General features: G+C 41.8%; 1 protein-coding gene across 1 annotated transcript; it reads left to right on the top strand.

The window, feature by feature from the left end:
* Positions 1 to 662: 662 nt before the first annotated feature.
* On the top strand, positions 663 to 16,329 carry LOC100542866 (myosin heavy chain, skeletal muscle, adult-like). Its single transcript, XM_085240385.1, has 38 exons — positions 663 to 903; positions 992 to 1,135; positions 1,233 to 1,389; positions 1,949 to 1,976; positions 2,078 to 2,189; positions 2,282 to 2,374; positions 3,456 to 3,519; positions 3,612 to 3,710; positions 3,801 to 3,904; positions 3,987 to 4,125; positions 4,378 to 4,496; positions 4,583 to 4,732; positions 5,653 to 5,823; positions 6,679 to 6,985; positions 7,097 to 7,173; positions 7,316 to 7,403; positions 7,486 to 7,603; positions 7,690 to 7,813; positions 7,897 to 8,033; positions 8,136 to 8,391; positions 10,290 to 10,532; positions 10,696 to 10,872; positions 10,957 to 11,102; positions 11,190 to 11,280; positions 11,367 to 11,756; positions 11,898 to 12,024; positions 12,229 to 12,347; positions 12,632 to 12,828; positions 12,989 to 13,172; positions 13,251 to 13,416; positions 13,589 to 13,713; positions 14,045 to 14,353; positions 14,497 to 14,700; positions 14,924 to 15,049; positions 15,135 to 15,305; positions 15,392 to 15,496; positions 15,637 to 15,732; positions 16,034 to 16,329. Exons 1-38 carry the CDS (start codon positions 700 to 702, stop codon positions 16,187 to 16,189), a joined length of 5,823 nt encoding a protein of 1,940 aa, XP_085096511.1. The 5' UTR covers positions 663 to 699; the 3' UTR covers positions 16,190 to 16,329.
* The last annotated feature ends 8,247 nt before the right edge of the window (positions 16,330 to 24,576 follow it).

Raw genomic sequence — 24,576 nt, 5'->3', positions numbered from 1 at the left:
CTTGAAGGTTTAGTTGTTTAGAATCTGCAGCTAGTGTTTCTAGTCCTACAACCAGAAAGACACACAGAAAGAGGAGTTGTACATCTTATTTCAAAGCCTGAATTTACGATGCAGGAGTCCTTAAGAAACTTGTGGGGAGCAAACTTCAGCGAATGATTCAGAGCACCAGCAATAACCATCAAGCAATAGTTAGTCCTCAGAACACCTCCTGGATTCACCCACCTCTATTTTGTGTATAGGCCTGTATAGTTGCTAGTGTGGGCATTTTTGTTGGGTAACTCCAGACAGGTGGTATGAATACACGCCTCACCGTGGTGCTTTATTTCTTTATTGGAACCCAGTGCTTGCTGAAGGACATACATTTTTTAAAAAATGCTTTAATTTAAAATTTGAGCTTATAAAATTACAGATGCTTTATTGATGTTGATTTCATCACAGTATCCCAGTAATATTCCTCCAGAAATACTCTTAATTAAAAATTTCCTGGTGAAATCCAATACTGTACCTGCTTTACACAGAAAAAAATGGACCATGGACAGATGTTAAGACAGTCTTCACAGCCAAATAATTCTATGATGCAGTGTGGAATTCTATGATTCCAGAAAACTGAATGGCAACAGAAATTGTTGACTCACTTGGACAACATATCTGCTCTTCCTTAGAGTTCTCTGCTGACAAGACCCTCCATAAAGTGCAGCCATGTCTTCGGATTCTGAAATGGCCATCTTTGGAGAGGCTGCTCCTTATCTCCGAAAGTCAGAGAAGGAAAGAATTGAGGCCCAGAACAAGCCTTTTGATGCCAAGACATCTGTCTTTGTGGTGCATCCCAAAGAATCCTTTGTGAAAGGGACAATCCAAAGCAAAGAATCTGGGAAGGTCACTGTCAAGACTGAAGGTGGAGAAGTGAGTAAAAGGCAAGATATACAATGTGAATTTGATTCCCACAGTGGTCTCTGAGCTGACATGCGGGGATTTGTCTTTTCTTTGGCAGACTCTAACCGTGAAGGAAGATCAAATCTTCTCCATGAACCCTCCCAAGTACGATAAAATTGAGGACATGGCCATGATGACCCACCTCCATGAACCCGCTGTGCTGTACAACCTCAAAGAGCGTTACGCAGCCTGGATGATCTACGTAAGTACCAGCAGCTCTCTTCCTTGGGTAGCGTAGCTGGGGAGGACTGCTGTGCCCGGCTGAGTGGAAGCCAACGTGCCGTGTCCCTTCCTCACAGACCTACTCGGGCCTCTTCTGTGTCACTGTCAACCCCTACAAGTGGCTGCCGGTGTACAACCCGGAGGTGGTGTTGGCCTACCGAGGCAAAAAGCGCCAGGAGGCCCCTCCACACATCTTCTCCATCTCTGACAACGCCTATCAGTTCATGCTGACTGGTGAGTGCCTGATCTCCTTCAAAGCAATCTGAACTGAAGAGTCCCATTGCTCTTACTGCACTATGTGACAAACCAGCACCAAACACCACAGAGCTGTATGACAGTAAGTGTAGGAGGAATCAATGTTAAGACAAGCTGGATCAGATGCACACAGCTTCAACACTGGGTGCTATTTACACTGTATTGTACCAAATCCTACATTTTCCTAGTGCAGAAGTAAAGCTGGACTCAGAATTTGTTACTATTTTCCAATGATGGAAGAGAAAGCATTATTGCTCTAGACAGTCGTTTACTTTGAACACAGGTAGGCATTTTGCCTAGATTCCTTGAATCTAGAACTGTGTGAAGGGCAAGAGGATACACAGTTTGTGTGAGGACCACGCGCCCCTGACAGCTGTATGCCTCCATTTGTGCTGCTACTGAGGGATATGGAAGCAAATCCATTTCTTTTTCCTGGGAATTGGTGCTTCAAAAGAAGCTCTAACTTACAGCTTTGCTTTTAAGTCAGCGCAGTGCTTCTCTGGACAATGGTTAAACTTTCCTTTTGCCTCTTTCACAGACCGCGAGAATCAGTCGATCCTGATCACGTAAGTACGCTCCCTGCTCGGGTCCCTGCGGGGCTGCCCTGTGCCCTGTGTGTACCTTCTCCCTGACCTCACGCTCTCTGCTTCTCTGTTTGGTTTGACAGCGGAGAATCCGGTGCAGGGAAGACTGTGAACACGAAACGTGTCATCCAGTACTTTGCAACAATTGCAGCCAGCGGGGAGAAGAAGAAGGAGGAGCAGCCTGGCAAAATGCAGGTGAGCTCCTACGATGGACAGACTAAAAACTCAGCCTTTAATTGCTACATGGATCAAATAAACACTGTAAATAAACAATTATCATTCTGTAGGGAACGCTTGAGGATCAAATCATCAGTGCCAACCCACTGCTGGAGGCCTTTGGAAATGCCAAGACTGTGAGGAATGACAACTCCTCACGCTTTGTAAGTTTTTGATCAGATGTTTTGATATTCATGGGTGAGCAAGTATATCAGGACAGGAGCTGTCACTTCTGAAGTGACATGATAGGATGGATGTGTTTCTTGAAGTAATTGATTCCTCCTACTTTTTTAAACAAAAAGCTATCTAATTCTCTAGTTAACTATGTAGTTGTTTTACTCAGTTTAGAACTGTCTTTACACGAAGTGTTTTATAGCTAATAAATGTGTAAAAAGAGGCATCATTAAAATATATGCAAATGTATTTATTATTATTTGGAATTTATATATATATATCTAAACACATCCCTAGTATCTGTCATGAAGACTGTTGACATAAAATTGTGTCAATTTTCTATAATGCAAAACTAGAATTTTTTATCTAATCAGTGAAATATTACTGGCACTTTTGTTAGATACAGTACTGGGCAGGTCAAGTAATTTAACTGTTCAGACCTTCATACGAGCAGAGGGATAGGACAAAAAAGTTTTCAAGACATCCTATAGCAAACTGAACTGCTCTATGACATATTTGTAGCCCTTTTCATTCAAAAGGCTTATTAGAAGATAAACTGTGAAATATCCTTGAAAAAATTGCAATGCCAATCCACGGTCTCAGCTTCAAATTCTATATTCCGTGTACTTCCACTATTCAGAAGATAAATGCTACCTTCCATTTTCCATAAGATAAAAAAAAAATAATTTTAACACTTATTCCATGAGTTCTTTTTCTATATCCATTTGAAGCATAAATGACAAAAGGCTGTTAATAATTTTCCCACTTCTCTGCAATCAGGGATATCCAGCAAAAGTTGGCCTTTATCTTACTTTTGACAATTTTTCCTGAATTTCATTCTTCTTTTGCTTGTGGTGGGATTTCTTTTGTTGTGTTTGTTTGGTAGCTTTTGGTTTTCTTATTCTGTTTGTTTGTTTGTTTGTTTCTGTTTCTGTTTTAAGTGGGAAGAAAACTCCAAAAAACAAATTCACAGAACTTCTTAGTTCAACATGTGCCCTCTGTGAATAATAGTGTTACAAGATTATGGCCTTTCCTAGTGAAATCTCAAGGTATATTTTTTCCCCTTAACAGGGTAAATTCATCAGAATCCACTTTGGGGCCACAGGAAAACTGGCTTCTGCTGACATTGAAACTTGTAAGAGATGCTCCTGGCCTGCTCACCTTTCTTCTCAAATTTTCACCTCCATGTCCTGTCTTGTATCTAACTCTTTCTTCCTTCCTTGTTAGATCTGCTGGAGAAGTCCAGGGTCACTTTCCAGCTCAAGGCTGAAAGAAGCTACCACATCTTTTATCAGATCATGTCCAACAAGAAGCCAGAGCTAATAGGTAGGAAGTACCATTCTTTTTGTAAAGTCTTAACATAGCTAATATTTGTCTTCATTCTTATGCCCAGATATGTCCTATTCCCTTTTACAGACATGCTCCTCATTACTACCAACCCCTATGACTACCACTTTGTGAGTCAAGGCGAGATCACTGTTCCCAGCATTAATGACCAGGAGGAGCTTATGGCTACAGATGTAAGTCATACATAGAAATTTGAATACATTTATTAATACATTTATTATATGTGGCATTTACTTTCACTGAATCTGTTGCCAGAGTGCCATTGACATCCTGGGCTTCACTGCTGATGAAAAGACTGCCATCTACAAGCTGACAGGGGCTGTCATGCACTATGGGAACTTGAAGTTCAAGCAGAAACAGCGAGAGGAGCAGGCAGAGCCAGATGGCACAGAAGGTACTACTAATATGGAGAGCTGCCAATAACAGAAATAGTTACAGAACTGGCAGTAGCAGTCAGGTATCTTGCTCCAATTCATATTTATGAAGACATAAATCTCAATTCTCACAGTAATCATATTTCTAAAATTTCCTTTAAGCTACTGTAAATATTGCTGTTAAAGAACTTAACTTAAAGTACTTAGCTCTTAGAGAAAATCCACAGTTCACTCATCACTGCCCCTGTATCACTCTTTTCCTCTGCATACAGTTGCAGACAAGGCTGCCTACCTGATGGGTCTGAACTCAGCAGACCTTCTCAAGGCGCTGTGCTACCCCCGTGTCAAGGTTGGGAATGAGTATGTGACCAAGGGTCAGACTGTGCAGCAGGTAAGAAACAGCTGACGACTGGGAACCTACAGCATACTCTTGCTCTGGGTGCCATTCTGCTTCTGCTGCATTATTCTCTGTTCTAGGTGCACAACTCAGTTGGTGCTCTGGCAAAAGCTGTCTATGAGAAGATGTTCTTGTGGATGGTTCTTCGCATCAACCAACAGCTGGACACCAAGCAGCCCAGGCAGTACTTCATTGGTGTCCTGGACATCGCTGGCTTTGAGATCTTTGATGTAAGAAAGTCAGAAATAACAGTAAAATCTTTAAAGACCATTGCAAGTCATAAGAAACTGGAGATATGTTGCTTTTATTCTGTTTTTTTTGAAGCCATGCTGTTCACTTACAATTTCAAATAAAAGTCTGCATTTTTTTGCAAGCAGCATATTTCCAGTTTTCTGTAAGTGCTTGTCTTTTTGAATGTCACAGCTTTTGAATATGTGACTGCTTTTTCTCCATCTCAAAGCACTAGCCTCAAATATTTTTCGTGTAATAGTATTCTGAAGTACAAAGGGAAGAAATTGCATTGCTGCCTTTTATATAGTTGCCACAAATGTAGTTTTTCACTAGCTACAGCTTTCTACTAAAAAAAAAATCCACTAACAAATAGCATACAACACTGCAGACTGTCTAAATAGAAGGATAAACCTAAGTCCCATACAGATTTGTCCCAATGCTTTGAAAAGTGGACAGTACATACCCTTTGCTTTTGAAGACCTGTAATGTGATTCCAAGAGGGGAATGTTACTGACTTCCTTCAATGCAAGCACAGAAGGTGGGCAAGCATGATCTGTAAAAAATAGGGTAAAGAACCTGAGTGCAGACTACTACTGGCAAACAATTGTAACATCTAATATATTCTGTTAGTTCAGTAGGAAAATGTACATAATACCAACAAAAAAACAGAAACAAAAAACAGAAAACAGATGTAAATTGAACATTATTAGGGATAAGATTACTAAATTATTTTGAAATTTGCTTTAAAAATAACATGGACAAAACAAAACAAACAAACAAACAAAAAAAAAAACAAAACAACAAAAACCAGAGATGTTTAAACTGTAAAAAAAAAGCAAAACCAACTTTAACTGGACACACAGGAGTAAGCTCTACAGAGAGTACTTCACCTTGACAAGTAAATCTTATTTTTGCACAGTTCAACAGCCTGGAGCAGCTGTGCATCAACTTCACCAATGAGAAACTGCAACAGTTCTTCAACCACCACATGTTCGTGCTAGAACAAGAGGAGTACAAGAAGGAAGGCATTGAATGGGAGTTCATTGACTTTGGGATGGACCTTGCTGCCTGCATTGAGCTCATTGAAAAAGTATGTTCCTTATATCTAAGATGTTTTTTGTTGTTTGTGGCAGAATTCTAGGGCTTTTCTTCAGCATCAGTTTTTTGCTCTAGTTCAGAAAATAATTTTTATGGAATGGCAATTTGGTTACAAATTAAGTACCTTTAGAATATCCATTAAGTACGTTAGTAAACATTTTAAAAAACAAACTGCAATTTCGCTTATCTGCAAATACAAAGATTAACATAAAGTTGATATGTAGGATTTTTTGCAGCGTATTTTTAAGTTTGTAAAGATAAAACAGTTTCTTTATAGAAACTCAGGCACTTTTATTTTCAGTATTAGGTTTATGATCTCAATGTTAATGTTGTTATTTCACAAACACAATTTCTAAGTAAAACCAGAGTTGCATATAGAAAAAAGGCATTGGATGAACACGACCGAATAAATATATAACTGCAAGGCAACACTTTTTGTGTAATATTCTCTTCTGCATTAATGCAAAGACAAGGATATCTCATCAAAATATGATTTCAGTAAGTATCTAAACCATCTGTTGATCTGTTGAACAAATGTCAAATTTAATTAGACAACTTTGTCTATATCTTGTTAGCTAAAGAAAGGCTTAATGCAAACATAAATGTCTACTTTTGACCCATTAGAGTTTTCAAAAAAATTTAGAAAAATCTGTGTGTCTCTTGTGATGAGATCAGTTCTGAAATGCAACAGTTTCAGACACTAGAAATTCATATTTCTTTCAGAAATGTATGTCCAAAGCTTAAAAAAATTTGGATCCATTTCTCAAATTCCCATGCTTTACTCTAATCTCCTTATGCAAGCAGATTTATATTTTATTTCTATTGTATTTACTGCTGTTTCTTTCAGCCCATGGGCATCTTCTCCATCCTGGAAGAGGAGTGCATGTTCCCAAAGGCAACTGACACCTCTTTCAAGAACAAGCTCTATGACCAGCATCTGGGCAAGTCCAACAACTTCCAGAAGCCCAAGCCTGCCAAAGGCAAGGCTGAGGCCCACTTCTCCCTGGTGCACTATGCTGGCACAGTGGACTACAACATCTCTGGCTGGCTTGAGAAGAACAAGGACCCCCTGAACGAAACTGTCATTGGGCTGTACCAGAAGTCATCTGTGAAGACACTGGCCTTACTGTTTGCCTCTGCTGGCGGAGAGGCAGGTCAGTTCTTCTGAAATGTCAACTCTTTGGTGTGCAGTGATTCTACAAAATTGCAGAATGATGAATTGGTCAGAAAACATAAAAAATATTTTATTATCTTCACTTTATCAGAGGCTGGTGGTGGTGGTGGAAAGAAGGGTGGTAAGAAGAAGGGTTCTTCTTTCCAGACTGTCTCAGCTCTTTTTCGGGTAAGTTTTTTGTTTATTTGTTTTAATTTCTGCAAATTAGAATTAAACTAATTTTGCACCAGTTTCAGGCAAGTGCATATTCATTATTAGGTGTGAAAACCTAAGGTTTCCTTTAAACAAATAGCAACTTGTGGTCCCACAGGAGAACTTAAATAAGCTGATGACCAACCTACGGAGTACTCACCCTCATTTTGTCCGCTGCATCATCCCAAATGAAACAAAAACACCTGGTAAGATGCTCCAGCGGAGACACTGAAGTCGTCTCCCTCAGTGGTGGAAACAGTGGTATTCATTTGTAAAATTAATTATTAGGTGCCATGGAGCATGAACTGGTGCTGCACCAGCTGCGCTGTAACGGTGTGCTGGAGGGGATCAGGATTTGCAGGAAAGGCTTCCCCAGCAGAGTCCTCTATGCAGACTTTAAACAGAGGTAAGAGCACTCTGCCTTTAGCATGACTGTAAGGAACGTCGAGATTTGGGAAGAATGGCCTTAGCTTCCTCTTTTGCTTATCACAGGTACAAGGTGCTTAATGCCAGTGCCATCCCCGAGGGACAGTTCATTGATAGCAAGAAAGCTTCTGAGAAGCTTCTTGGGTCAATCGATGTGGACCACACCCAATACAAATTTGGTCACACCAAGGTACCAACTCTCCTCAACACAGTCCCTGTATTTGTGTTTTGTTCTACCTGACAGTGATGCACTGCAATGTTCTGTTTCTTCAGGTGTTCTTCAAAGCTGGGCTGCTGGGACTCCTGGAGGAGATGAGGGATGAGAAGCTGGCACAGCTCATCACTCGCACACAGGCCAGGTGCAGGGGCTTCCTGATGAGAGTGGAGTACCAGAGAATGGTGGAGAGGAGGTAGGTGTTTCCCATCTTCACTTAAAGGCAATGTACTTTGGGGAAAGTCCTAGTGATCATATCTCACAAAATAATCAAATGTACATTTTAATTATGCTTCAGAGAGTCCATCTTCTGCATCCAGTACAATGTTCGTTCATTCATGAATGTCAAGCACTGGTCCTGGATGAAGCTGTTTTTCAAGATCAAGCCCCTGCTGAAGAGCGCAGAGTCTGAGAAGGAGATGGCCAACATGAAGGAAGAGTTTGAGAAGACCAAGGAAGAGCTTGCAAAGTCTGAGGCAAAGAGGAAGGAGCTGGAGGAGAAAATGGTGTCCCTGCTGCAGGAGAAAAATGATCTGCAGCTCCAAGTGCAGGCTGTGAGTATTGCCATTTATTTTCCATCCAGAAAAATGGTGTGTAAATTCAGATTGCTCTTTCCCAAGATGACATTCAGATTGTATATAATGAAATGTCAGCTATTTAGTGATGTAGGCATCATATTGATTGTGAAGTTGAATAAATTATTGTCTGGCATTGGCCTGGTGGCCTCTGATATTCACTGCAAAGTTAAAGGTAGTTTGAGATGCTAGTCAGTTCTCTTGCTTTATGTGGAAGAACACATCTATAGCTAGTCAACATGAGATACTCAGTGAATCTTGCAAGATATAGATCGGTAGATCGGACTCACCATGATCTAAAGTAAACCATGAATTCATTCTGAGTATTAAGTTCTAGAGTTCAAACTGACAGTTGTAAATTCAGCCGCTCCATAATTAGTGGTTATTCATTTACTGAGAAATGGGGAAATATAGCTTTAAACTTGCTTCAGTCCAAGAAGAAATGAATACAGAGCTCCTGCTTCTGAAAAAGTCTCATCTCCCCGGGTTGTTGAAAGGTGTTTACTTTGCACAGGAGAGTTCAGTAATCCCTGAAAAAGTGAAAAGAAGCACCCTAATTCAGGCAGATTTTGGAAAGGTGAAAAAGGCTCATGTTTTCTTTAGTTATGTAATTTTTAGTGTTCAGTTAGAAAACTGAACATCTACAGCATATTTTTTCTCTGTCTAAATGAGAAAAACACCAGTTTTGAATGTCTTACTAGTAAAGTGACATGCAGAATCAAACTCTGTAACCCAAGTAAGATTACAAAGCAAGTACGGTTTATTCAGTGCTGCACAGACACCGGGTGCAAGGGGGATAGATCCGCCTAACTTGCACACCATCTGGAAAAATCGTGCTACAGATATAGGCTGGACTAATACATAATCAATAGTTTTCCCAGAATTCGGATACATATTCATTACACCCCTGAGAGTTCGTTAGCATGCAGACCCTCCCTCTTGTGCGTGGGTAGTGGGTCATGGGATGAAGATTTGTTGTTTTCCTCGCGAAGGCTTCTGACCTTTCTCGCTGTAAACTTCAGACCTTTCAGGGGGCATCCCCCCAAACTGGTTTCTTCTTGCTCTGTGGACATCAAATCACCGCCCTGTCAAATGTCCTCAGGCTATTCTCAAGCCCTTATCTTTATGGCCTTCATTCCCCTCACTATACCAGACCCAGTGTGCTGTCTCTTATTTTCTAACAAGCTGTACATTCCTGCTTCTATAAACTATCTCTAAATATTCCCCTTCATCTCCCTTATTCTCAGTCACTGTGAAGCCTTCTTGCCTTTTTACTTCCATTTGTGGGGCCCTTCTCACCTTTCAAAACATGTCTGTCAGCCAAATCCATTTAGTAGAAAGCTATCCCAGTAAAATATCAAAGCCTGAAAGAATACAGAGCAACCTTAAATCAGCATTAAAAACTCCAGACACAGCGGTTAGAAATTCAAGTATGCCACTAGAAGGCGTGCGATAATTCTAATGAGTGTAGAAGAGTGATATTCTTTATCTAGCATGCTAAAGAACAGTATCGTTACCTCTACATGTATTAATCTGTTTAGCATTATCAATTACAAAAGGGAAGCTGATTACCATGTTTGAAGAAAAAAGTTACTCCAGATGATCAACTTTGTGATTTGTGTCACTGCAGGAGGCATCCACACAACTACCACTTCTGTGAGACAGATTTGAAAGACCTTAAAAAAATCAAAATGATGCTGAAAAGACAATGTGCATAACTTTCTTCCAGATAAAGAAACTGATAAAAGAGTTCATGAGTGGAACAGAAATTTCAAACGTAGCTTTTAGACTTGTCAGTTTACTGAGATAAAAGATTTATAAAAAAATTGTAGCTATTATAAATACAGAAAATAAAGATATCTTGTATCTCCCCATAGGAAGCAGATAGCTTGGCTGATGCTGAGGAAAGGTGTGATCAGCTCATCAAAACCAAAATCCAGCTGGAAGCCAAAATTAAGGAGGTGACAGAAAGGGCTGAGGATGAGGAGGAAATTAATGCTGAGCTGACAGCCAAGAAGAGGAAACTGGAGGATGAATGTTCAGAGCTGAAGAAAGATATAGATGACCTGGAGTTAACATTGGCCAAGGTTGAGAAGGAAAAGCATGCCACCGAAAACAAGGTATGAGGCAGAAGATGTCAGTCACACTCCAATAAAGAACAGTGTGCTTTTGGAAATACATAATGTCTTGAGTTGGAAAAGATTCAAGAGGGTTGTAAGTCCATATGTTACAGGAGTCTTGAACCTACTTGCTTTAATTATACTTGCTCTGTTCTTATGAAAGGTGAAAAACCTCACAGAGGAGATGGCAGCCTTGGATGAGAACATTGCCAAGCTGACAAAAGAGAAGAAAGCCCTTCAAGAGGCCCATCAGCAGACACTGGATGACCTGCAGGCTGAAGAGGACAAAGTCAATACGCTGACCAAAGCTAAAACCAAGCTGGAGCAGCAAGTGGACGATGTAAGAACAAAAGCTTAGGGCTATTATGGGACTGTTGTGGAGATAAACATGGCAGGCAGAGTACTATGATCTCATTCTGTTTAGCTGGAAGGGTCCCTGGAACAAGAGAAGAAGCTGCGCATGGACCTTGAGAGAGCAAAGAGGAAACTTGAAGGAGACCTGAAGTTGGCCCATGATAGCATAATGGATTTGGAAAATGATAAACAGCAGCTGGATGAGAAACTGAAGAAGTAAGTGAGGCTGTGGGACACCTGAGTGTTGGTGGGTACACTTAGATGTTTTTTTCAGGCACTAACACCACTTAACTTGTGCAAAAGGAAAGACTTTGAAATCAGCCAAATCCAGAGCAAAATTGAGGATGAGCAAGCCCTGGGCATGCAGTTACAGAAGAAGATCAAGGAGCTGCAGGCAAGTCTCTGGTCCTTCCCTTCTGCCCTTCAGAAAACATCTGAAGGAGAAGGACATGGGTGTGAAGGGTTCCTGACGTTCCCCAGGCCCGTACTGAGGAACTGGAGGAGGAAATCGAGGCAGAGCGAACCTCTCGGGCCAAAGCAGAGAAGCACCGAGCTGACCTCTCCAGGGAGCTGGAGGAGATCAGTGAGCGCCTGGAGGAAGCAGGAGGGGCTACGGCAGCTCAGATTGATATGAACAAGAAGCGCGAGGCAGAATTCCAGAAGATGCGCCGTGACCTCGAAGAGGCCACGCTGCAGCACGAAGCCACGGCTGCCGCCCTGCGGAAGAAGCATGCGGACAGCACAGCGGAGCTTGGGGAGCAGATTGACAACCTGCAACGAGTCAAGCAGAAGCTGGAGAAGGAGAAGAGTGAGCTGAAGATGGAGATTGATGACTTGGCCAGCAACATGGAGTCTGTCTCCAAAGCTAAGGTATAGTATAGGTCTTACAGAGTGAGTGCTCACAGGAGCAGTCTGTACCTTGCTTATCTTGAAGACTTAGCAGACGATCATGAAGCAATATTAGTTTTTCTTTGAATACCAGTGACCCAGCTTGTCTATGTTTATATGTAGGCAAGTCTGGAAAAGACATGCCGAGCATTGGAAGATCATCTGAGTGAGATTAAGACAAAAGAAGAGGAGCATCAACGGATGATCAATGATCTTAATGCTCAAAGAGCTCGTCTGCAGACAGAATCAGGTGAGACATTCACAACTCTGATGTTTCATTGTACAGTATCAGAGTTGGTGTAGGAGGACTTTTCTGTCCTTTGAGGATAAAATATATGGCAAGAAATCTTAAGTTTCTGTAAGCTCTGCCAAATGTATTGCCTTAGAGCCCTAGCTGTCCACAACACTGCAATCAGTGGCAGTTAAAGGCCTATGTATCTACAAATTCTCCCAGGTGAATACTCACGCCAGGTGGAGGAGAAAGATGCTCTGATTTCTCAGTTGTCTCGAGGCAAGCAGGCATTCACCCAGCAGATTGAGGAACTCAAGAGGCACTTAGAGGAGGAGATAAAGGTGAGGAGGTTTTCCAAAACTCTGCCTCATCCTGTAGGTCCTCTTGACCTAGAGGTGCTTCGGACAAATGATGGAACCAGTATGATGACATAGATGAAAACAGTGTGTCTTCCCATCTTGGCACTGCTGCTCATTCATTGCCATCTTTTCATTAATATTTTTGTGAATGCTGGAGACTTCCTTCTCCATTGAAAAGACTGCTTTAATTTCATAAAGAAACAATTTCTGAAAACATTACAGTTTGGAAATTTCCATTCATTTTTCAAACGCTCTTGCTACTCTAGGCCAAGAGTGCCCTGGCCCATGGCTTGCAGTCTGCCCGCCATGACTGTGACTTGCTCCGGGAACAATACGAGGAGGAGCAGGAAGCCAAGGGTGAGCTGCAGCGTGCCCTGTCCAAGGCCAACAGCGAAGTGGCCCAGTGGAGAACCAAATACGAGACGGACGCTATTCAGCGCACAGAGGAGCTGGAGGAGGCCAAGTATGCGGAGGGAAAGTAGGGAAGGCTGGCAAAAACTAATAACAGAAAATTGAAGAGAGCACTGTAATATACTGGCTGTAGCATACTGGATGCACACCACAGCTTCCCGTGAACCTGAGAATTTGCTTTCTCACTGGGAATTGTGCTTACAACCTCCCAGGAAGAAGCTAGCACAGCGCCTGCAGGATGCAGAGGAACACGTTGAAGCCGTGAATGCCAAATGTGCTTCCCTGGAAAAGACAAAGCAGAGGCTGCAGAATGAGGTGGAGGACCTGATGATTGACGTGGAGCGAGCAAATGCTGCCTGCGCAGCTCTGGACAAGAAGCAGAAGAACTTTGACAAGGTATTCTGGGCTCCAGCCCTGCGTTTCCTGAGCAGAACATGACTGCCACATCCGTACTCATGATCTGTTGCTCCTCAGATCCTGGCGGAATGGAAGCAGAAGTACGAGGAAACGCAGGCTGAGCTGGAGGCCTCCCAGAAGGAGTCTCGCTCCCTCAGCACAGAGCTGTTCAAGATGAAGAATGCCTATGAGGAGTCCCTGGACCACCTGGAAACGCTGAAGCGTGAGAACAAGAACTTGCAGCGTAAGTCGCTCAGCCTTTCGTGCTGGCAGGGCTTTCTCAGAAGCTTTCCTGCCCACCTTTCCACCTGGGTCTGTGCCTGCAGGGATGGGAGCAGACCTGTTATGCTTGTGTCACAGGGCCTTTCCCTGTATCCTCTATATCTGACCATGTGAATGTTCATTCTTCTCTACAGAGGAGATTTCTGACCTCACGGAGCAGATTGCAGAGGGAGGAAAGGCAATTCATGAGCTGGAGAAAGTCAAGAAGCAGATTGAGCAGGAGAAGTCTGAAATCCAGGCTGCCTTGGAGGAAGCTGAGGTGCATTCTTTTTTTCTTAATTGTTTACCTACAATTTGTTATGTACAACTGTTTATTTAACATAGATTAGAAATATTAGTATCATTTTGAAATTATGTGCATGTAAGGATAACTTCCAGGCATGGGAAGTGTAGGGTGTTAAGCATAATTACAGTCTTCCATTATATGGCAATCCTTTTCTTTTTTTGTGCAGTGATGATGCTATGCAGTAGTCTCTGTAAGATTTTGGCTTTTTTAGTCTTTATGCCATTTAATTCATTTTCATTTATTTGGTGATGTTTTATTTGTATTATTTGTATTGTTCTGTTTTGATTTGATTTTTTTTTCCTAGGCCTCCCTGGAACACGAAGAGGGGAAGATCCTGCGCCTCCAACTGGAGCTCAACCAGGTCAAGTCTGAGATTGACAGGAAGATAGCTGAGAAAGATGAGGAAATTGACCAGCTGAAGAGAAACCACCTCAGAATTGTGGAGTCCATGCAGAGCAGCCTGGATGCTGAGATCAGGAGCAGGAATGAAGCCCTGCGGCTGAAGAAGAAGATGGAGGGAGACCTGAATGAAATGGAGATCCAGCTGAGCCATGCCAACCGTGTTGCTGCAGAGGCACAAAAGAACCTGAGAAACACACAAGGAGTGCTCAAGGTATGTCTGAACCAAAGATGTGCTCACCATTTTCTTTTATTGATAAAAATTTTCCTGTCTTCTATCAGTTCCACAGTGATGTGAAAACAGGAAATAAGAAAATAGGAGGAACATGCCTCACAATGTCTCATATCTCTGACCAGGATACCCAGATACATTTGGACGATGCCCTCAGGACACAGGAAGACCTGAAGGAGCAGGTGGCCATGGTGGAGCGCAGAGCAAACCTGCTGCAGGCTGAGGTTGAGGAGCTACGGGCAGCCCTGGAGCAGACGGAGCGCTCGAGGAAAGTAGCTGAGCAGGAGCTTCTGGATGCAAGTGAGCGTGTGCAGCTCCTCCATACCCAGGCAAGTCCATGGGTTGAAAGCATCTAATGATTAAACCTGCTTTATTTTTTTAGAAAGTACATACCTTCAACAGACTTCTACCATTACTATTATCAGCAAGGGTCATTCTTCATATAAAAAACTAACAGCACTCTAACTGAAAGCTGGGAAATTGTATTTTACTGAAAATAAGTGATGATATACATGTATATTATATATATGCCGTGTGGTTTTTCTTCAACAGAACACCAGCTTGATCAACACCAAGAAGAAGCTAGAATCAGACATTTCCCAAATTCAGAGTGAAATGGAGGATACCATCCAGGAAGCCCGCAATGCTGAAGAGAAGGCCAAGAAGGCCATCACTGACGTGAGTTGGGGCATGCCTTCACTGCTGATGGTGGATGCATGCTCCCCAAATATCTCCAGTCACAAAGTGATTCTTTCTCCTCCAGGCAGCCATGATGGCAGAAGAGCTGAAGAAGGAGCAGGACACCAGTGCCCACCTGGAGAGGATGAAGAAGAACCTGGACCAGACGGTGAAGGACCTGCAGCACCGTCTGGATGAGGCGGAGCAGCTGGCCCTGAAGGGAGGCAAGAAGCAAATCCAGAAGCTGGAGGCCAGGGTGCGTAGGACTGGTATTTGTGCAAGCGTGTGCAATCCCAGGTCAGAGATAGCAGGGAAGCTCCAATGATGGGTTTCTCATTGCAGGTGCGGGAGCTGGAAGGGGAGGTTGATGCTGAGCAGAAGCGCAGCGCTGAAGCCGTGAAGGGTGTGCGCAAGTACGAGAGGAGGGTGAAGGAGCTGACCTACCAGGTAAGGTTGATGGCATCTTTGTGTTGACATACCATTCTATAGGAACCCACTGCATTTCTCTATGAAGTCCAAGAGGAAATGTCATTTTATGGTGTGGGGAAAAACATTTCTCTCTCTTTCCTGCTTACCATCTTCTTTAGTCTGAGGAAGATCGCAAGAACATTCTTAGACTCCAGGATCTGGTGGACAAACTGCAGATGAAAGTGAAATCCTACAAGAGACAAGCTGAGGAGGCTGTAAGTACCATGCTGAGTGGGATCAAGGGTCATTTTCCAAGGGAAAATCACACAGTGGGTTATAAGCATGGAAATAGAATTAAGTTTGTGTAAAGTTTAGTTGTCAGCTGTGAGGCAGTGTTCGACTTTACAGTGGTGTCATAAATAACTGAGATTGAGGAGGCTTATATTTAACCATTGATAGAGTGCTGATAAGAAGACCATTCCTTAACCTGAAAAGATCTGACAGACCTCAAGATGTAGGGGCAGGAGAAGTGAAACGCTTGTCTTTGTTCACTACCAACACCCTTTCCCCACACAGGAGGAGCTGTCCAATGTCAACCTCTCCAAGTTCCGCAAGATCCAGCACGAGCTGGAGGAAGCCGAGGAGCGGGCAGACATTGCAGAGTCACAGGTCAACAAGCTCCGTGTAAAGAGTCGGGAGTTTCACAGTAAGAAGATAGAAGGGGAAGAGTGAGGATGTCGTGAGGCAGCAAAGCGGCATGAGGAGTGCACAAAATGTGAACCCTCTGTCACCTTTTTCTGCTATGTCTTTGTAACCATGTCAGTGTCTAGAGAATAAAGTCTGTAGATTCCTTTGCATACACAGCAGAAGCAGTGGTGCTATTTGTCAGAATTCAAGTCGCTACAATTACTAATGGGTGTGCTTTTTTTCAAATGATGATTCTAAGAACAATTAATGTTATGGAGTAGAACTCTAAATGTAACATTTATTGCCAACAGAGCAAGCAAAATTTTGCAGTACTATACAATGTTCCCCAACAATGCAATTATAAGTTAATATTTGAATTAGTTTCTACAAGAATAAATGTTTAAGAGTAAATAGCAAGAGGAATTCTTTTTTTTTTTTTTAATTTTTTAAACTTGAAATGGGAACAACTCCAGGAACTTGACAAGATGACAGGAATTGCTTAGCCTAACACTATGAAAAAACAGTGAAACACCAAAAATGGTAGCCATTTGCACCTTCCTTTCACAGCTAAAAGCCAGTGTTCTTCAACCATAACAGAGAAAAAAACTAAAAACTAACAAACAAAAAACACACGGGAAGGACAAAAATGAGGAAAATAAGGCTACAAAGAAAATCTTCAAGGCACAGATGGTGCTACTGACTGCAGCTTTTCTTGGCAGTGAAGCAAGAGGTCTACACAGCCTTAGCAGAGAGCACCTCTGAATTGATTTACTCTGAAGCAAAGAGCATTATAATCCAGGTTGCTTGTAAAGAAACACTGTTGCTTCATTTACATGGAATAAGAGTTTTGCAAAGGCAACTGACTGTCAGGCGAGTGCAGCTAGAAATAAAGAATAGCCATCCTGGCAGCACGGGACCCTGGTGCATTGTGTATCTGCTAAGGCAGGCATATGTAACACACAGCCTATGGTCTGAATGCAGCCTAGCCCAGCTGTCCCTGTGGCCATCCCTGCCCCACACCATTGTGGCGGCCCTTCCCCTCAGCACCAAGCAGACCTCACTGTGCCATGAGCCCAGGGATGGGGTGCAGGGCAGGGACAGCTCACCTGATGGCCTGGCTAAACATCATCCTGCAAACAGCAAAAACATGCAGCCATGCCTTCCAGTTTATTAAGGAATTTAGGAATAGGTCTCAAGATTGTAAAAAAAAAACTCATCAATGTTTTGGTTTATTTGCAACTCCATTTTCAGTCAACATAAATACATTATCTGCAAATTTTCAAATGGAATGTTTAGAGTTGGAAACAAAAATGTGACCATGTCACTTCACCAGACCATTACCAGTTGTCTTTTAACAGAGAGAAATACCCCTCACGTCACAGTCACGCCTCATTCACTTTTGGCAGTGCGTATGCTGGTGAACAACTGTTCTGAAGGATGAAGTACAGGAGGAGCAAAATGTCATCAAGCATCTCTGATGAGCACCTGGAGAGCTCACTGACAATTACAACCACTGCTATCGAACCAGGGTGATCTGTTTGTCCCACAGAAACAGGGTCTAATACCCTACTAGTTTTGTGGGAGTTTTTGTCCTCTTTTTAATACATTTTAATAGAGAAAAAAAAATTAAAATAAGTTTTGTTACTTTATATACATTAACTATATTGTCTACATGATGAGGGCTGCTCTGAAAGTAATGCTTCCTGTTTTATCATGTTGTCACACAATGTCAGAGGCAGATGTTGGTGGGATGGCAGTAGAGGCTGGACCTTCCCACCAATATCCCTTTACATTCTCTTGTTGTGCAGCAGATGGCAGGAGAGAGGCACTTTGACAAAATGGTGCCTGACATAGAAAAGCATATGAAGCAAAGGCCTGGAATTGAATTCCTCCATGAAGACAAAATGGCACATGCTGATATTCATTGACACTCATGAACATTTATGGAGAATAAATAGTGGATGTGGACAGTGGATGTGGAGTGGCATACAGTGAATTTGTGTGGTGTATTTCAGCAGTGATGACAGACAGTGACAGTGGGTCACCTCTGCTGGTAGATTATTACAAGTAAAGCATGCAGGCTTTTATCCACTGCCGGGAAAAATTCATAGTTGATGGTGGTGACAGTAGAAAACTTGTGTTATCTATTTACTCAAACTGTGTTATTGTGCTCTCTGTTTCTGTGGTAGTTTTTGTGGAAATAAGTAGGAGGCTTTGGAACAACATACGTGTATGCAGGACAAGAAAGTTCCTCTTCACTGAGTGTGGCACAGGCAAGCCAAAACGCTGGAAACCCATGTGCTATAGCTATTACTAATATCAGTACAGGGACTCTTATGCCCTCTAGGTCCTAGCTAGCTCTGCATCACTGTTTCCATAGAACACTTCAAGGAGCTGTGAAGCTGCTGGAGAAAGGAATTGGAGTTGCTGCCAAAGAGATTCAGAGGAGGGAGTGTGAGGAAAGACTGGCACCGACCACAGCCAGCAGTGTACTTGCAGCACCAGAATTTGGGATCAGGAGGCTCTCTTTCTCCCAGGTACACTGAGGCTTAGACCTATGGAGTCCTCTCATGTTGTAACCAAATATGGATGTACTTTGCTAAGCAGCAACTAAATATATTGAAGGAGAAGATGACACCCTGTGTATGACTGCTCTTGAGAGACAGCATCTTTATGTGTGAAACTGTGAAAGTTGCATCAATGCCAGTGATATCTGGGATCCAAAGAAGTGAGACAGCCCCTCTCCATTCTCCCTTCCCCAGCATGCTCCAAAAAGACGTGAGATTCTTTCTTTCTAGACAAAATCTTTTTTTCCACACATTGACAGGCAGAAAAAGAACAATTTTTTTATTAAGATGCACATAACTCTAATCAAGCTCTTTTCATTTTGATAATGCTATGAAAAAATTTTCCCTTGGATATTAGCCCAAAGAATATTTCTACACTGTTCAGTTCCTCCTATGAGAATGACAAAGAATGCAAAGCTGCACGGTGCAGAAGAACACCCTGGGTTAATCTCCATCCATGCTGCATGAGAAACATCAGACACAGCGCTCTCCCAGAGGCTTGATTTTGTGCTAGCTTTTCGGTTCCTTTTTTTGCTTTTTTTTTTTTTTTTAAGAGAAGATTATGCAAGCTAACTTACAAATAAGGCTTAATTCTCAAATCATATCAGTGTACTGCAACTGCGGATCAGTAAAACATGCAGAAATATTTCTAGGTCCATGGGTACCTTATTCAGCCTATTGACTGGCTAAAGAATACCCAATGGACCCAGGACCATAGTTTGATCCCTAAAATCCCTGATAAGACAATATTACAATGGCTATCCAAAACAAATTATGTGACCCACCTGTGAAAGAGTCATGAAGCAGTTGAAAATGTTAAGGCTTCTCATCTGTCAGCAATTATGTCTTAAGAATTTGTTACTAAATGCTCAGCTGGTGAAAGGTAACACTACAGATTCCCTGAATTATGACATCTCAATCCAGTTATCTGTTCCAAACTGCACTCTGCACTGCGCTGACCTGGCCTTACCAGTGAGCATCCCAGAAATGACTTCTTGGAATCTGAGTGGAAAATTAATGGCAGGGGTAAGGAAAATTAGTTACTCCTCCTTTGTGATTTGCTGCCATACATGGAGGACAGGAGTCATTTTGTGTTGACACACTATTTCTGGAGTCAGGCTGCTTTGACCTGGTGAGTGATGATGCAAAGGTAATTGATATTGGAAAAAACATGATTCCTACCAGACACCTCTTGTCAATAATGCTAGATTCAGCATTCCTGTTCCCAAAGCATGTCCAAGACAAGCACTCAGGCCACTGCTTAGACTCCACTAGCAGTGCCTTGTCAAAAAATTTCATTCCTCTCTATTGGCGGAGGAAGAGAGAAAAATAGAAAAGGCAAAGAAGAGGAAAAGGGAGAATGAGAGGGAGAGTGAAAGGTTGAGAAAGACAAATGCAGAAAGAAGAAAAGATAGAAATCCAGATGTATTAAGGGAGAAACAGACAGAAGGAGAGCAAGAGAAAGAAAGCAATGAAGTGAGAAAGAGAAAGGAAAAGATAGAAAACAATCAATAAAATATCATCTAGCTGTTGATACATGACCCCACATTTTGCATATGTTGCTTTTCATCAGCTTTGGGAGCTACAGCCTTGGCAGTCTTCATGCAGTTGGCTCACTGTGCAGGTAGTGCTGTTCCTAAGTATAGAATGTGGTTCAGTGGCAAAAGGTGAGATAAGAAGTATGCAGGAATGCAGAAGACTCTCTTGGCAGTGTGTTTAACAACTGGACCTATTCAAGAAGGGGGATCCACACTGCTTTTGTGAACCCAGTGTCCCTCCATCCATTTCATGCCCATTTCCTGACTATCTGAATACCTAATCATAGAATCATAATAGAATGCTTTGGGCTACATGGTCCAAACTCCCTGTCGTGGGCAAGGACACTTCAAATCTGTTTTCTGAATTTCTGCATGCCCTGCTACTGCAGAAGTAACGAGCAGGCAGGCTGTGCCTAGAGCCTCCTCACATTACAAGTCCCTGTGAACCATACTGCAAAAAAAATTAATTGAAAACAACAAAAGGGAGATGCAAATTGGGAAAGCACTGGTAGGGAAGTGGTAGCAGGTAGCATGTGGAACACTCCTGGGATACTCGAGAGGGTGGGTGTAAACAATGACACTTTCATTTTGCAAGCTGCTAATGCTTTTAGATATAGAATCTGAAGTGATATTGATGGCAGATACTTTAGTGAGTGATGAGAGCATTACAGTTTAGGTCAAGCAGGAAGCTTTCCTTTCCTTCAGTGCTTGGAAATGTTAACACTTTCATCCTCTGATGGTATATGAAATCACAGCATTCTGAAATACTTTTTTATGTTTGTTCTATCCTGAAAGAGACCTTTCTTGGATAGCTACGAATCTGGTCTAAAGGATGGACTATGTCCACCACTACAATAGAAAAGTACTGCAATCATGTCAGTAAACAATCAGGATTAAAAAAAAAACAACTGCTTTCTAGGGGTGATTTGATGTTGTGGATGAACCTTCATGGCAATTACAGAAAAATCATAGAATCGTAGAATGGTTTGGGTTTGATGAAAAAGGTAATACAAGAACATCCTGCAATAGTTCTCTAAGTCAATGCATGGCACCTTATTCACAGAATCACAGAACGGCCGGAATTATTCTATTGTCAAGAGATGCTTTGAGTGATCAAACTTGTTTTATGATCAAAAGTAGTATGAAACTGTATCTGAGAAGAGTACAGCTACGGCAGAGATAAGGGATGAAATGCATGTTCTTTGCATTCACAGGAGGTCATCTACAACCAAGTGGTTGGACTAGACAATCTTTGAAGGTTCCTCCAATTGAATAATTCTATTCTATTCTATTCTATTCTATTCTATTCTATTCTATTCTATTCTATTCTATTCTATTCTATTCTATTCTATTCTATTCTACTCTACTCTACTCTACTCTACTCTACTCTACTCAATTCAACTCTATTCTATATTAATTATCTGACCTTATGGCAATTCTGTTATTTGTCAGAGATTGCAACCTCAGAACCTTTTCTGGTCTATTCACTCTCTCATGTTAACACTATGCTAGTAAGACTAATCTCCCTTTGCTTCACAACATTCTTGTTCTTCAACTTCTTCTACCACCTGTTGTCTGTCTTTTTGCCTGTTCTACCCAGAGACTCCTAGCCTTCCCATCCCACTCCTCTGTAAAGGAGTTCCTCATCTCATTTGGTCAGTGGTGGAAGGGACATTCTTAATGTCATGTCCTCAGTCAGACTTCACTGTCCTTGATGTTTACTGAGAAGAGAGAAGCCCAATACCCCTTCAATTTTTATATTCATTCAGCACTTGTCCAGGTGCTGTTTTGAAGATGCTTCTCTATTTCACAAGTTGTGCTCACCTCTTCTAGGAGTCACAAACATTATGTGTGAAACATCACAAACTTAAGTAGCAGATTTTTCTATACTATGAAGTGCTACCACAAATGCACAGCAAAACTAAATCTTGAAGCAAAGTCTACAGAGTAAAATTAAGAGACAGTAAGATCATCACAGACTTTTCATGCTTTGGCGCTTGGTTCAGAGCAGTCTTCAGAAGTGATTCTTAGTCCCATAAATGACATCTTATTTTTGCCATGGAAAAGACACAAATGCCCCAAATTGCCCTGCACACATTTTCCCTAGATACATTCAAATTTCTGATACTTCTGTTCCTCAGTCTGTCCTCCTCAGAAGTTAAATAATTCTTCTTGTCATATTTCATAGTCATTATGAGATTAATTTATTTCTTATTTAAATTGTAGAAACACTTTAGACTAGATACTTCCCAAAGCTAATAAAAGCATGCACTTCATCAGTCAAGAGGAGAGATTTTAATAAGGAAAATGTGTCTTACCATCTCCAGAGTCTGGTGCCCAGCACCATCTTAGTGTTGGGGCGTGTTGAGATGAGAAGTCTTGCTCTGAAAGATCAGTGTTTCAGCAATTCTGCTTCTTTGGTACTAACATTCCTATGTTCTCTTGTTTTACGCAGAGGACAGCAGAAATGCTGCTGCACGGCAGGCTGGGCATTCCTTGTCAGCTGGTTCATCAACTACTCCCTCTTAGCCCTGCTCATACTGAAAGTGTGGCTGACAACAGCATTTGCAAGCTGCAAATCCCTGGGGGAATGTTTCTCATGTAAAATGTTGTACTGAATAAGCCATAGATTTGTATGATCTGGCCACTTTTTTTTTTTTTAACTCTTCACTCTTCTGCCTCACAAGACTTACGTCTGGTACAGCTAAGTGCAAAGAAGAATAATACTGTTTGTTAAGGGGGAGTAAAATGGCTTTTTTGAGTAAGGTTGGCAGTGACTGCAGACACAGTGGTTCATATGCCGATTATTCAGAGTAGCCTACTCTAACAGCAAAGACCCAACAACCAGAATGATGTTTATTAATGGAATCAAGAGAAACATTATTTTTAACTTATAGCCATTCATGGAGCCATTTTTAGATCTTTAGATAATTTGACTCACATGGGAGATTTCTTGTGGATTTTTTTTTCTTTCTTTTTTTGGTGCAGTGAAGATTTCAGACACATTTAGAAAGCCAACAGATAGTCATGGTGTAAAATAAGAAAAGAAGGCCTCTGCAGAAAAGTTGTTTTTTCATTACAGAGAAATTAAGGACATTACCACAATTATTCACAGAATAGTTTTCAGGACAAATAGAAGAGTAACAATGTACCAGGAATAGACAGTACTTGCCACAATATTGTTAAAAGAATTAAACTGTGAAGAAAATTATTTCTTTCCTAAGACATATAACTGTTTAAATGCCAGAGAAATGGAAATGGTTAAGTGAAATACCAGGCTTTAGGAGGGGCTCAGGAGTGAATCCAAGAGTACATCCAAGCAACTTTAAAGTCTCTATCAATAAATACTGCTAAAAATTAGAAAATAAATAAACTGCATATGTACCAGCACAGCTTCTCTAAAATAAATTCATGGCTGCCAAGTCAGAGAGCATGGGCAGAAGAGTGTCTGAGTCACTGCTGGGTGCTTCGGTGCTCACACGAAGCAGTGATAAGATTGCCGTGTTCCTCCATCACTCCAGATACTGATAGATACCTGTCTTTGGGCAATGTGTTTCAACATAATCTCATCACAGGAACCTCAAATGTCAAACAGTAAATGGAATAGTTCACAATGCAGCATAATATTCAGTGAACAGTCATCATGAAGGTGCCTTTTTCTGCAGTAAAGGCAAAATTGCCCTCCTCTGGAGGGCCATGACTCGCAAGTCTCTACGTCCATAGAGCTAGCCTTGTACTGTCCTTCAGTACTAGCACACCAGCTTTCAAGAATCCCTTTTACTTTGATCACTCTTCTACCACCAAGGCAAGCACACAGATTGGAGCAACGCAGAGCATGGAGAAATGTTTGACCTGGCTTAACCCAGCAGGTGGCTGAGCACCATACAGTCTTTCACTCACTCCCACTCTTCCCACTGGGATGGGGGAGAGAATCAGAAAAAAAAAATATCCAAAGGATACTGAGATAGAACTATTTACTAAGATAGAGAAAAGGATAATAGTTATGACATATATACATGTATATATGAATGTGTATCACAAGTGACGCACAAGCAACTGCTCAACACCCCCTGACTGTTGCCCAGCAAGCTCCCAAGCAGTGGAAGAGAGCAAGATGTTCCCTCACCCCCTTCAAAACTCTTTCTTGCACGATGTCATATGGTATGGAATATCCCTGTGGGCAGCATAAGTCACCTGTCCTAATTCTGTTCCCTCTCAGCACCTTGGGCCCTTCACTGAGCATGGTATTGGCTCTGTACAGCACTGCTTAGCAGCAATTACAAACACTGGTGTGTTATCATCATCATTTTTATGCTAGAACCAAAAC

The sequence above is a fragment of the Meleagris gallopavo genome, chromosome 20 (genome assembly GCF_905368555.1).
Source record: "Meleagris gallopavo chromosome 20, MGAL_WU_HG_1.1, whole genome shotgun sequence".
Lineage (NCBI taxonomy): Eukaryota > Metazoa > Chordata > Aves > Galliformes > Phasianidae > Meleagris > Meleagris gallopavo.
This window is presented reverse-complemented; position numbering and strand designations above follow the sequence as displayed.

Excerpts from the sequence above, each read along its gene's own strand:
- LOC100542866 (XM_085240385.1), top strand. The coding sequence starts at position 700 with ATGTCTTCGGATTCTGAAATGGCCATCTTTGGAGAGGCTGCTCCTTAT. Across the intron at positions 2,190-2,281 it reads AGCAGCCTGGCAAAATGCAG|GGAACGCTTGAGGATCAAAT; the intron begins GTGAGCTCCTAC and ends ATCATTCTGTAG. Across the intron at positions 3,711-3,800 it reads CAAGAAGCCAGAGCTAATAG|ACATGCTCCTCATTACTACC; the intron begins GTAGGAAGTACC and ends TCCCTTTTACAG.